This window comes from Oryzias melastigma, linkage group LG5, assembly GCF_002922805.2.
Source record: "Oryzias melastigma strain HK-1 linkage group LG5, ASM292280v2, whole genome shotgun sequence".
Taxonomy (NCBI): domain Eukaryota; kingdom Metazoa; phylum Chordata; class Actinopteri; order Beloniformes; family Adrianichthyidae; genus Oryzias; species Oryzias melastigma.
The window spans coordinates 32,090,830-32,104,480 of NC_050516.1; the positions used below are offsets into that span (position 1 = coordinate 32,090,830).

At 40.1% G+C, this 13,651-nt stretch overlaps 1 protein-coding gene across 2 annotated transcripts in view; it reads left to right on the forward strand.

Annotated features, from left to right (window-relative positions):
- LOC112144554 (sodium-coupled neutral amino acid transporter 3) overlaps positions 1-13,651 on the forward strand; it is a 56,046-nt gene that overhangs the window by 35,638 nt on the left and 6,757 nt on the right. For both annotated transcript variants that reach the window (XM_024269130.2, XM_024269131.2), the window contains 8 exons: positions 492-565; positions 651-743; positions 827-908; positions 4,477-4,559; positions 9,355-9,413; positions 9,729-9,875; positions 10,475-10,554; positions 11,897-11,997. In XM_024269130.2, the coding sequence (XP_024124898.1) occupies positions 492-565; positions 651-743; positions 827-908; positions 4,477-4,559; positions 9,355-9,413; positions 9,729-9,875; positions 10,475-10,554; positions 11,897-11,997 (719 nt within the window). The remainder of the gene's footprint in view (positions 1-491; positions 566-650; positions 744-826; positions 909-4,476; positions 4,560-9,354; positions 9,414-9,728; positions 9,876-10,474; positions 10,555-11,896; positions 11,998-13,651) is intronic.

A 13,651-nucleotide genomic window follows, 5' to 3' on the forward strand; every position in this document is an offset into this window, starting at 1 on the left:
CATAAACACTGGAGCTCCAGTGTTAAAGAGTTCATTCATGAAAGTTTAATATTAAAGCATCACATTTTTGACTTGATGACATAAAGAGGAATACGATTCACATACTTTTTGCCCTCAACAATGAATTTGGGCAGTTGGAGAGATGAGTGGATCATTGGGAGTTCCTGTTGAGTAAAACAATCGAAAGTGGATTATTTAAAGTGGATTATTCAACCGCTGCTGAACAACAACCGCTTTGCGTAGAGTATTTTTTTCTTCTTTTATGCGGTCTTTTGAAAGTCCATCTGGTGTTTGTGCTTGGGTCACAGTGAGTGAGGGGCAGAAGGGCCGACAGGATCACCTCTGTGGCTCAGCTGGACTAACACTCTCATGTGAAGTGGATCTTTACATCCAAACACATACGACTGCAGCTGCAATGAAGGCCTGCAACACTTGACGAACAACAACTGACTTTATTAAAGCGGTGTTCATGTTGATTGTCTGTTTTTTAGGGTCCTCCTGACAGTGGTAGCAGTCCTTTCGTCATATTCCATCCATTTACTGCTAAAGTCATCTGGTATTGTAGGTATGTACGAGCAGTCAGAGCTCTTTTTGCATTTTTACTTGTGGTGTGAGCATTAATACATTGTTGTGTGGTGTTTGTGGCTCAGGTATTCGTGCATACGAGCAGCTCGGCTACAGGGCTTTTGGGACACCAGGGAAAATGGCGGCTGGGATTGCAATCACGCTGCAGAACATAGGAGGTGAGCTATCTGTCTGTGCAAGTTCAACACTTTTGTTCTTCTTGTGACTTTCCTGAAATATTGTTTATTCTCTTCCTCTTCAGCCATGTCTAGTTACCTTTACATAGTCAAGTATGAGTTTCCTTTGGTCATCCAGGCATTCCTGAAGGTGGACAAACCTGCTGGGTAAGTAGCTCTTCTGTTCCTAGCGTGTCTAGTTCAGGTTCTGGAGAAGAGAAGATGGTATCTTCACATTGACTGCAGTCAAATGAGCCGCCGTTCACATTTCTGTGGTCAAATCAGCATCACTGGATTTTTGGTGTGAGTTTCATCCAATACTTACGGTAGCAGGACTGAGAACGCTGGAAAATCTCCACCAGACTCCACGGAGCTTCTTGATGTGACCACGGAAATGTGAACGGCGGCTCATTTGACCGCAGTTGGAAAGGATTGTAAATCAATGAAAGAGCATTTTGATGTTAGCTTTGATTATTTTATCAAGAACTCTGAGAAACCAATGATTGAATGTATTGATCACAGTCAATAAACATTGGAGAATTAGCTAAAAGAGTCTTTGGTGAACTGGAAGGAGAAAGAATCAGGATTTTGGAGGAAGTTCTGTCCATGAAGATCTTCACTTCCTCGTCCAGCTGACATCCGGATCAGAACCATGCAGCTGGACATTACCCAGATTGATGGATGTTTTTATGAAGATTTACGCCAGCGAGACACAGAGCTATCATAATCAGACGGTGGAGGGATCAGGGGCGGAGCTCCAATAGCCACGCCCCCTCAGAGGAAATTTTGGAAACAGAGGCTTCAGATCAACATGAAAAAATAGCTTTTTAAGACATTTAGGTCGAGGGATTTTGGTTAAAAACTTCATGATCATCATTAACACTACTGGGAAATACTATAGGGAGACTTACACACATTTTTATGAGAATAAAGTTAGAGTTCAGGATTAGCTTAAAATAGCTGTTGGCTCAACAAACAAATAAATATGAATAAATAAAATTGTAATTGTAATAAAATAATAAAATGAAATTAAAGTTGACTTTTAAAGGCATCAATAACACACATAACCACTCATGATTAGAAATATTGTTTATTTTTTATCAGTGATTCACTACTTTCCTGAAAGAGTTACAAAATGCACAATACGATTTCCTTCATTTAGCACAGCTCATTTCTGATCAGCATCACGTTGAAGTACAAGAACTGCCAGGACTGTTTCCCACAATGCATTGTTTTGTAGTCATCAAGGCGGCTTGCAGCGAGGTGCCAGATTTCCAGCTGCACTCGCCTCTGTAGGCGCCTTACACCCGCCCCTTTCTTGTGACACTTTTATGATGATTGACCTGAGACGTCAGAGGAAAAAAATACCCAACATGCACTGCAATGCAGGGCATCTTTGTCCGCCTGCACAATCTCAAACACACCTAATAGTTTTCAGCTGCCATCTTGTCTGCAAGCAGGTCTGCCCCTCCTTAAATAATTTTCAACACCATTACCCTCCATGTTTGTTCTGGTTCCAAAGGAAAATGAGAAGAAAAAATAAATAGTTTCCCATTTGTTTGCAAAGAGGATCATGGGTCTTGGTGGGTGGCATAACTAAAGAGAAGAGATAACAAAAAAACTTTTGCTCTACCGTATTTAAGGTGCACCAAAATAAAAACGCAACATGTGCCTATTGTCTCCGTAAGTAAAACAGCCAAGCTTCCTGAACCGCCACTCCAAGAAAAAAAGGATCCAACCATAAAATAAACATTCCCTCGTTACCATATTTGTAAAAACCAACAGAAAAAGAATCTGCAAACCCAAGAGAATTTGTTTAGATGGTCACCAAAAACACACAACAGCTGCATTGATAGTCCTAGCAGGGAGAGAACAGAAATGTAAACCATGGAATTCACTTGTGGCTTTGGAGACATCTCTGATGGATTTACAACAGAAGTTAAATTCTAGCTGATATTTACAACATTTGGACCAACATTTGCACATACGTAAAGAAAGGTTTACGTTCTCTCTAAACATTAGGATGCAAATTCTAAGCCAAGTATTGACAGCTGCCAGAGCAGCTCTGAAGTGTTTGGATGAATGATTTTCCGCTCGATAGAAGCGATATATTGTGGTGTGTGTCGTTCGCCTGCTGGGGGCCGTGGCCAGCAATCAGTGCTTATTTGAAATGACAAACTAGGTTATCGCTGTGACATCTCAGCCAAACTGTGTGGCTGCTGTTATGTTACCAAAGTGCACTCTGGGAATTCATGTTCTCTCACTGACCTAACATGTGATTCCTTCAAGGTGTGAATGCTCTTCATCTTAAACTTTAAAATTACAGCCCTAATCTGCTGTTGATTGTATTCATGCATTGGTTAAAATGTCACGATTCCAAGGGGTTTTTTTAATCATTCGTCTTATTTTTATTTTCAATTTTGAAAAAAAAATTAGACAGAAATAAATCACTCTTGTTGTTGTAAAGGTTCTATAATAATGTGAATGCGTTACAGCATTCACACTATTAAGATGAAGCTTAATAGTACGCGCTGCTCATACGTTTTTTGGTACGTAAAAACTTAATCACACTTTCAACGATTTCAGCAATTGTGGTATGAAAGCGTTAAGCTCATTAAAAAATTACTGCTTGTACCTTTGGTATTTAAAAACTTTATAGTTTTTGAAATATTGAGTAAAGTATGCAACACAGAAATGAATGAGAATGTCTCCAAATCTTCCAAAAACTTTGTGCTCTTGAAACAACTGCTGTTTTTTTTTAAGTAATTTGGAGTTTGGCTTTTATTTTAACAACATGCTAGCAGTTTCATTGGCTAATTTAGATGCTAAAAATAAGCAAAATTAAACATTTTTCCAGATTTTTTTAGGCTAATTTGGAGTTTAACTAAAAGTTTAGCGTTATGCTAGCTGTTTTGGCAAAATTAGAAATTTTCTGTTTTTTTTTTTTTTTTGCTAATTAGGCATTTAGCTAATATTTTTAGCATAATCCCAGCTGTTTTGACAAAATTAGAATTTTATCCAGTTTTTTTAAGATAATTTGTAGTCTAGCTAATAAAGTTTTTGGTTTTTTTGTTGCTAATTTGGCATTTAGCTAATATTTTAGCATTATGCTAGCTGTTTTGGCAAAATTAAAAGTTTTTTTTAGGATAATTTGGAGTTTAGCTCATATTTGAATTGAACTATATTCATATCAAAGGATACATTCATCTGTTATGGCACCACAAAAAGTCAAAAAGTTGCAATAAAAATTAATAAATAAAAAATATTTATAAGATTTCAACATTAAGCTAGCTGTTTTGTCAAAATAAAAAAAAAATGTAAACATTTCTTTAGGATAATTCGGAGTTTAGAAAAAGGAAAGTCATAATCATAATTAAAAGACCACTTGGAATGCTTTGAAAACAGGTCAAAACATGATTGGAGTGGAACTTTAAAGCGTTTTAAGACACCATGCAATTGCCTAAATTATTGACTATTATCCCCTTTTTTGTCCTGTAGCTTTTCATTGTGACTCCAGTTCTCGAGCTTTATTAACAGTCCTTTGGAGTGATCTGCTCTAAAAATAAAACAAGAACCTTTTCCATCCTCTGATACAAAGTAAAACTTCCCCATTTGGTTTCGCCGTACTGCAAGATTTATTTGTCCACATCCTTTAATAATTGATTAGTTCCTTGACATGAATGACACTGAGAAGATGTTTTTGTGAGTAACTTTTAAGATCTGCTTGTCTCCACAGAGAATGGTACCTGAATGGAAACTACCTGGTCATCATCGTCTCTGTGGCAGTCATTTTACCTCTGGCTCTCATGAAACAACTGGGTGAGTGTGCTGCTATCTGTCTGAAACAGCAGGAGGTCAGTTCAGTGGTTCTTCCAGAACTAGTGGTCACAGCAGCTGCATCAGTTACATTTTGAAATGAGCTGTTAGATGAACAGCAGGGGGGGGCTGGAACATTTTATATTGGAGAAGGTGGCAGAAGATTTTGGAAGGATGGTAAAGAGGAATAGCTGAGTTATTTGATGCTTCCTTAGAGAGCCACTTCAATGAAAATTGTGTTTTTAACATGTTCTTGTAGTATCTTTTTTCATGATGGAGAACATAGCTAGAACTAAAACTGCCAATTGATCCATGGACGGGATATACCAACACCTTGTTATTCCCAAGTCGTCACGTACTGACATTTGGTTAAGCACCTCTCCAGGTCACTTTTTGACGTTTTGGATGTCCCCAACTCGTCAGTTTTTGACACGTTGGCTGTTCATATGAAGGGTCTGCAACCTTGGGATGCGGTACCGGACGCAATACTTGACGCGGCACCCGACGTGAACCGGGCCCGGACGTGGTGCCGGACTCGAACTGGTACTGGGCTAGGAAGAGGGCAATAGGCCACTCAACCAAAGTACAGTGGAGGTGGACGCTCCATGACCATCCCTGATTCCCGTGGGAGCAAACTTTTCCCCAGCCATTCCTGATTCCAATTGTCACACACCTGTGTGCACAAAAAATTGGGTTCTCACGACCCTGAACATGTATTGCTAATATAGGCTTTTCTGCGTGTCTTATACAGGTCTCTGTGCAGTTAAATTAGTTTTAGTGATAAGCACATTTGTTTTCATTTTCATTTTTAATTTTCTTGTTCTTTTTTCCTCCATGATTATAATTAAAAGGTCTTTAAAGGGTAACCAAACAGGGCAGCCTGAGGCCGGCCCCCCTCTCAGCCCAGATTTGAAAAATACCAAAAAGGGGGCGGAGCTAGTAGCTGAGGTGTGGCTTAGATCTATAATTGACAGTTAGATAAGCTTTATGTTACGTAAGCTGGGTCTTCAATCTGGAGAGTGGTTCCGGGCAACGTGATGCAAGTTTCTCCACAGAACCTTCGGAGGCGGTCCAGGATTTTTCCCATCCCCTAACCTCCTGAGGCCGGTCCAGATGCTAGCTCAAGACCCTTATTTTGCAATGCCCAGAACTTGTGTCTGAGAGTGTTAAAATGCCGCTAGCATCATAGCTAATAAAGAAAACAAAGAATGGCGAGGGAAATGTTCATTGCAAATCCATCACCAGGACGGAGTTCGCTGGATTCAATGCCAATTGCACTGTTGCCTAATCTTCAAGTCTAATGGAAAGTTGTGCAAGCCAGTAGAGTTTTGACAACTGAAGGCAACACATCTACGAACCACGCTAAAGCTAACACAACAACCGACTGTTACAGAACCAAATATGGGCGGGGCTTTTATACTGGAGCTGCATAGCATGATGACATGGAACTTCTGGGACTTATTCCACTTGACCAATCCCAAAATTCAAATGTAATAGTTCCTTTCAACCTGCTGGGGGCAGCACGCAAAAGGTTTTTGACTATATTTTCAGGAATTAAACATTTGGCAATGACCAACAGACAGCATTTTAAAGCCCCGTTTATAGAGGTCAACAGGCAAAAAAAGTTGATTTAGGGTTCGGTTACCCTTGAGTTCTTAATATTTGTCAATAATGATGATACTAATATTTACTCAAAAATTGGGGGGCAAAGTTTCTTGCTGGGGGCGGAGCAGCTTCCCCCTTTAAGCCCCCCCAAAGCTCCGCCCCTGATGAACAGCCATAAATAAGAAGATGATGCATCAAAAACAGTCAAACCAGTCCCACAACAGGTGCTTGAAAGTTGTTTTCCCCCTTTATTCAACCTTGCTAATGTGTTGACCTTAAATGTTCTTTAACCTTAAGGGTGATTTACTAGAAGAACTAAAATGTAGCATCTTTAAAAACTAGAGCAAAGCAGGAGAAAAGAATGGGTATAATTAGAAGATTGTGCCGTCTTTATGCTGAGAGTGCTAGAAGGAACAAACTAAAGACCTCAGCTCTAAAGAGAGTCTTTCAGGCAACAAAAGGAGCCGAGCAGACAGCTCCAGACGATGACCCTGAAGCCAAGCAGACTGGTGAAACTGTTCATGCTAACAGGCATAAAACCAGGAAGAGAATCACTTTGAGAGGCTAAACTGATGGGATGGAGAAAAACCAGTTAACAGCAGCGATAAATGGGGACTCTGTTTGCTTGCAGGGCCATTCAGCTGATAAAACACAGGTGCAGGGCGCTGAGAGTCAGGCGTGAACCAGAGACCTTGTTCACATGTATTCGGGTACCTCAACAAATGGAGGTCTTTTCCCAACATTCACTTGCTAATCCAACTTTTGGTCCTTGAAAACAAATATTCCTTAAAGTCCCTGCCAGTGTGAAGAAAGATGAAGGAAAAGCTCCGTTTACAAAGTTGTCATGTGCACAGGGTCGCCAGGCTTCCAGTTCATCTGGGGAATTCAAAGTGGGAACCTTTCTCAGAGTGTGAAGGGTGATACTGCAAACCGCCACGGCTCCTTGAAGTCAGGAATGTTATGTCTGAAGTTTGACATTTTTTGAATCGCTGTGATTAATTTATTTGTCTCTGCTTGTCATAAGCAGTCCTTCGGGAAAGCAGGAAGTCTTTCTGGAGGTTAGGGCTTCTTAGATACTTGCTAGCTGACAAGGAAAGACATCTCAGAGATACACGGCACTGAAGACAACATTGTTTGACTTCTGAGTTGCTGCTTTGTTCTTTGATTTAGTGTCAGTTTCTCACAGCAACACTTCAGATCACGATCAAAGCTCTTCATGTTTCACCGTAAACTGTAAAATCAAATTAAATGGGGAAAAATGCAGGTTGAAACTAGAAAATGTGCATTACCTGTGATAATGCTAGCGTGAATGCTTTCTGCTGAATGTGGTCGCTGAAGATGCTTTGGTAATTTAGGAAATTGCTTAAACAATTTGCTGAAAGTGCTAGAAATATTTGTACAATACCCCATAATTTTAGCATAACCCAGAACTTAGCCCCCAAAAAAACTTCAGTAGATGCAAAATTAACCAAAAAGTTAGCACGTTCCTAAAATATTAGCTCAACCCAAAATTAGCCTAAAACACCTCTGTAGATGCCATTTTCTCAAAAAAATGCTAACACATTCCTAATATATTTGCTTTAGTCCAAATTAGCTCAAAAAACCTAAATTGATGCCAAATTAGCCAAAAATGCTAAAACCTTGGAGTTGCTAAAATATTATCTTGACTCCACATTAGCCCAAAAAATCTTAGAACTGTCAAATTAACCAAAAAGCTTGGAGGGTCCTAAAATATTAAATCAGGCCAAAATTAGCACAAAGTGGATGCCAAATTAGCCAAAAAACCTAACAAGTTAATAATATATTAGCGTAACACCAACTTAGCCACAGAGCTAGTGTTTTGCGCTCTACATATATCAAATTAGCCAAAAATGCTAACACAATGGACGTTGCTAAAATATTAGCTTGACTCCTAATTAGCCCACAAAAAAAAATCTCAGTAGATGTAAAAAATAACCAAAAAAGCTAGGACGTTCCTAAAATATTAGCCTAACCAAAAATTAGCTAAGGACACCTCAGTGGATGCCAAATTAGCCAAATAGCTGACGAGTTGCTAATACATTAGCTTAACACCCAATTAGCCTAAAAACCTCAATGGAGGCCAAATTGCTCAAAAATGCTAACACGTTGGACGTTGCTACAGTATTAGGAAGTTGCTAATATATTAGGTTAACACCAAATTAGCCACAGAGCGAATGTTTTGCGGTCAGCAGATACCAAATTAGCCAAAAATGCTCGCACGTTTGATGTTGCTAAAATATTAGCTTGACTCCAAATCAGCCCCACAAAATCTTAAAATTGTCAAACTAACCAAAAAAGCTTGGATGTTTCTAAAATATTAACCCAAGCCATAATTAGCACTAAAAACCTCAGTGGATGCCAAATTAGCCAAAAAAAGCAAAGAAGTTAATAATATATTAGCGTAACACCAACTCAGCCACAGAGCGAATGTTTTGCACTCAGCAGATATCAAATTAGCCAAAAATGCTAACACGATGGACGTTGCTAAAATATTAGCTTGACTCCTAATTAGCCCACAAAAAAAATCTCACTAGATGTCAAATTAATCAAAAAAGCTAGGACGTTCCTAAAATATTAGCCTAGCCAAAAATTAGCCAAGAACACCTACGTGGATGCCAAATTAGCCAAAAAGCTGACATTAGCTTAAGACTCAATAAACCTAAAAACCTCAATGGAGGCCAAATTGCTCAAAAATGCTAACACGTTGGATGTTGCTACAATATTAGCAAGTTGCTAATATATTAGCTTAACACCAAATTAGCCACAGAGCAAATGTTTTACGCTCAGCAGATACCAAATTAGCCAAAAATACAAACACGGTGGATGTTGCTAAAATATTAGCTTGAATCCAAATTAGCCCCAAAAATGTTAGTAATGTCAAATTAACCAAAAAAAGCTAGCACATTTCTAAAATATTAGCTTAAGCCAAAAATGCTGTAAAGCTCTCACACAATTAGAAAAGGTTGGTTGACCTTTTTGAAACAAAAGTCTCCTGCTGTGGCAGAAAGAGCTGCACTTTCTGAGTCCTGCGATTAGCCACCGCTGCATGAAGTCGTTCAGTCTTATCACATGGTATATCTTTGATGAACTGACTTCCTGAAGTGGGGCGGCGGATATCCACAGATGCGCCAACATGTTGAGACAAGATGCTAATTGAGAGTTTGTGTTTCAGGATATCTGGGATACACCAGTGGCTTCTCCCTCAGCTGCATGGTTTTCTTCCTTGTTTCTGTAAGTATCACTTTCATGTAATTGACACGTGTTCCTCACTGTCATCTGTTTGCGACAGCATATTTGGATGCACTGGGACCTTCCACCATCTCTTTAGTATTCCCCACTCTCTCTGCTGTTTGCTGTGGACCGATGCCTGCACACTGCCGTTCCAAGCTGAGCTGGTTCTCTTTTTCTGACCTAGTTTTGGCGGCGTAATCCACTCATTGCTCTCTCATCCCCCCCCTCTCTTCTGGCTCTCCCAGTGACATTTTTTCTGCATATAAACAGTCTCACTGCCTTTGTTTTGCTGTCTCTCGTCTCTGAACCGCACAGGTCATCTACAAGAAGTTCAATGTCCCCTGTCCCTTCGTGGACTTTGCATTTAACAGCACCGCCAGTGAGACGAATGTGAGCGCCATCGACTCCGGCGGGGAGACCGATCCCTCCTGTATCCCCAAGATGGCGAACCTCAACTCCCAAGTAGGTTTTTACGCATGTCGCCTACAGTTAATCTGCAAGTCAGCCTGCTCTGCTATTTCCACTGACAGCCTCCCACTTATGTTGTAGCCATCACTCAGCATGTTGGCAGTGCCCCCCCCTCCCCCCTTTACAATCCAAGCATGGGAATCTTCACTGAAGAGCAGATCAGACACTTGATCAAACTGTGTGGCTCAAAGATGAGTGTGAAAGAAGAAGACCAATAATATTTGATGACCTTTTCTCTGACTCTGTTTTCTGAATTCAACTGGGTTTACCTGCAACCATTGATTTGAGCCGAATTTTTTCTCTTTCTGAGCCTTACTCGTGTTTCCAGATCCTGTCTGGCTTGAATCCCTTCAAGTTGTACTTTTCTTACTAGGCCAATAGGACCGATCTTGGCTGCTTAACAGCTTTACAAGCAAGGCATTCTTAAATAGTCTAAAGCTGGTGCGGTGCCAGGCCCTAGTTAATCACAGGGAAACAATTAGCCCTCTGTGATGTGCCCCGGGGAGTAATGGGCAGTATAGCCCGAGGTTGGTGGTAAGACGTCTGGGAGGGCGCTGCTGTATCTATGGTGACCTGTTGGGGTTCATTTTCAGACGGCCTACACCATCCCCATCCTGGCGTTCGCCTTTGTGTGCCACCCCGAGGTCCTGCCCATCTACACAGAGTTGCGCAAGTATGTCATAACGATGGAGAACCTGTACGAAGTAGAATTTCCGCCAAAACTCTCGCACGAGCATACATCAAACTCCACGTACGCAATAAGAGTTCATGTTTTTGTTTTTTCCCCCAACCCGTGATTGAACACTTTTCTTAAAAAATGATTTTAAACATTCATTATGTGTTTGCTTCATTTTCGATTGTTTAAATAGGAACATCAAAAATGATTCGTTTTACTACAGTAGTTTAGAAATTAACTTAAGCCAATAGCATGGCGCGCTTGCTGTCCTGGACCTTCCCATCTCGTTGTCCACAAGCCGGCTGGCTAGCGACCGGCTAGCGTTCATCGAGTGGCTGCCTATTGTAGCAAGCAAACCTACACAGTGCCCACTTAAGCCAATAGCGTAACGAGCTGGCTCTGCTAGTACTCGCTAGCTTGCTACACTGTCAAATTGGTGGCTGGCTAGTGGCTAGCTAGCATCCACCAAGAGGCTGGCTAGCATAGTGAGCCAAACTACTGAGTGTCCACTTAAGCCAAAAGTGTAGCAAGCTAGCTCTGCTTGTCCTCGCTAGCTCACTACACTGTTCACCGGGTGACTGGCTAGCATAGTGAGGCTACCTACTGAATTCCCACTTAAGCCAATAGCGTAGCGAGCTAGCTCTTCTAGTATTGGCTAGCTTGCTACGCTGTCCACTATGTGGCTGGCTAGCGGGTGGATAGCGTCCACCGGGCGGCTGCCTATTGTAGTGAGCTGACCTACTGAGTGCCCACTTAAGCCAATAGTGTAGCGAACGGTCGTCGGTAGCTCACTACACTGTCCACTAGGCGGCTGGCTAGTGTAGCAGTTAAGCCAATGTGAGCAAATACAGGTGGGGCATCATTGAAACTGAGGACAAACCCTTTCGGGGCCCACTTGGCTTTGCTGGCCAGGTGTTGAGTTTCACGTGTGTGTAGTATGTTTGTTGCTCATGTGGAGTACGATTGTTGCTCATGTGGAGTACGATTGTTGCGTCCGTGGAGTTTGAGAAATGCTCGTGGAAGAGTTTTGGCAGAAAATAAGATAAAACCTGAGCTAACTCTTGTTTTGGAAAACAGAAGAATGCTTTCGGGTCCGCTTACGCTTGGCTGATCACACCCGGTCACTCGCACGGCTTTCACTTTTCATTTATTTCTGCATGTGTTAGCATGTTGTTAGCTTAAATGTATTGAATATCTTTGAACCACTGATGCCTCAGATTCATTTTGAAGTTTGATCTTCTCTGAAGAAAGCAGAAGTTGACCGTTTGTAGGAACCTTACTGTGATCCTGATCTCGTGTGTGAGCTTGTATCATCAACAGAAATCTTCTCTGATTTCAGCGCCACAAAGAAAAAGATGCAGCATGTGGCCAACATCTCCATTGCGGTCATGTACATCATGTACTTCCTGGCTGCTCTTTTTGGATACTTGACATTCTACGGTGAGGCCTGTCCTCCTCCCATTACTGTTTCAACAACCTTTATCGTGTATAATAGTCTGAAGCAAGGTTTAGCACACTCAACACTCTTCCAAGTGTAGGTGGTGGACATGAACGAGCAAACAGAAAATAAACAAAAGATGATGTAGAAGCCCCTCCCTGCTTCTCCAGTGTGAATATCATGGACTAAACCAGGGGTCTGCAACCTGCGGCTCCAGAGCCACATGTTGACCCCTTTGACCCCTCCATTGTGCATCTTTGGTTAAAGAAAAATAAAAAAGTTTAACAGTGAAAAGTAAGTAAGTAGTAAAGTAAAAAAAAAAAATAAAAACTTGAATAATTTATAAACAGTTGAAAGACATTACGCATCAGAAGCTTTTTGACAGATTTTTGAGTACCAGATTTTTTTCTGTTTAAATTCAAAGATTTTAAGTGTTTGTAAAATAAAATGTTGCTGAATTAGCTCTGATTTAGTTCATTAAATTTGCAAATTTTGGTCTGAAAATTGAAAATCTAATGATTTGCTGCATTGAGATGATCTTATCTGACACAGGATGTCTTTTATTTTGAAAGGACCTCATGTCAAAAATTATAAACTATTCAAGTTTACAAAAAAAAAAAAAAAAAGTTAATTTATAGTTGTATTAGTAACATTAGTATAAAAACAGTGTCTTATTTTCCTGAAAAGTGAATAAAACTTTGTGGCGTCTGTTGGGATGTTGTCGGTGAGGAATGGACCCAAATGGGTCTTTAAGTGTTGAAGGTTGCAGACCCCTGGGCTGAACTCAAGTTAGATTAGTGTGTTCTTGAACATGCGTCACATGCCGTAGCTTATCAGTCACCATGCTGGCGCTTTCACTGTCAAAATGCTTAATCATGCTGGTCTTTAACGGTTTGATTAATGAAATAAAAGTGTGTGTTTTTCTGATCTGGTCCAAAGCGTGGACAGATTAGCTCATGTGTCATATCCAGAATAATCTCTCAGTGTCTTTCTGTTTCAGCAAATCAAACTCACACTGTTCACTTTGAAGAAAATACAAGCTAAAAGTGAGATAATAAATAATAAATCACATTTTCTTGCATCGCGAAAGACGGTAGAAAAGTCAACACAGAGCAGAATACATAAACATGAGCCAAAGTGTTTAACAAATTCTTTATTTCCTTTTGATGCAAGATTGTCTTTTAAACAAACTTTAAAGGATGTGTGTCCTATGTCATTTCAAAGGTCCTAAAAGTGTTATTTTTCATCACATATTTGTTGTTTGGACAAAAACTCAGTTTGACTCTTTAGTCAAACAGTGAAAAGCGTTAAATATATTAGGGTCTACATGACTTTTTAGAAGAGCAGAATAGAATTTGTACGTATTTAAGAGGATGAAACATACAATTTATGAGCTCAAAGAACACATTTTTTTTAACCTAAGAACATGACTGAGGTAAAACATGAAAATCTGCAGCCAGAAACACTTTGGCGCCATCTAGTGGATTTTCTATGAATACAAATAAGTCTTTTTATTTTATTTATTTCGAGCTTGAGCACACACACACATATCAATATATATATATGTAAGTGTGTACACTTGATTACAACCATACAAAATATACATTTAAACACTATAATCTAAGCATTAATACACACATACATTTCAGCACTTGT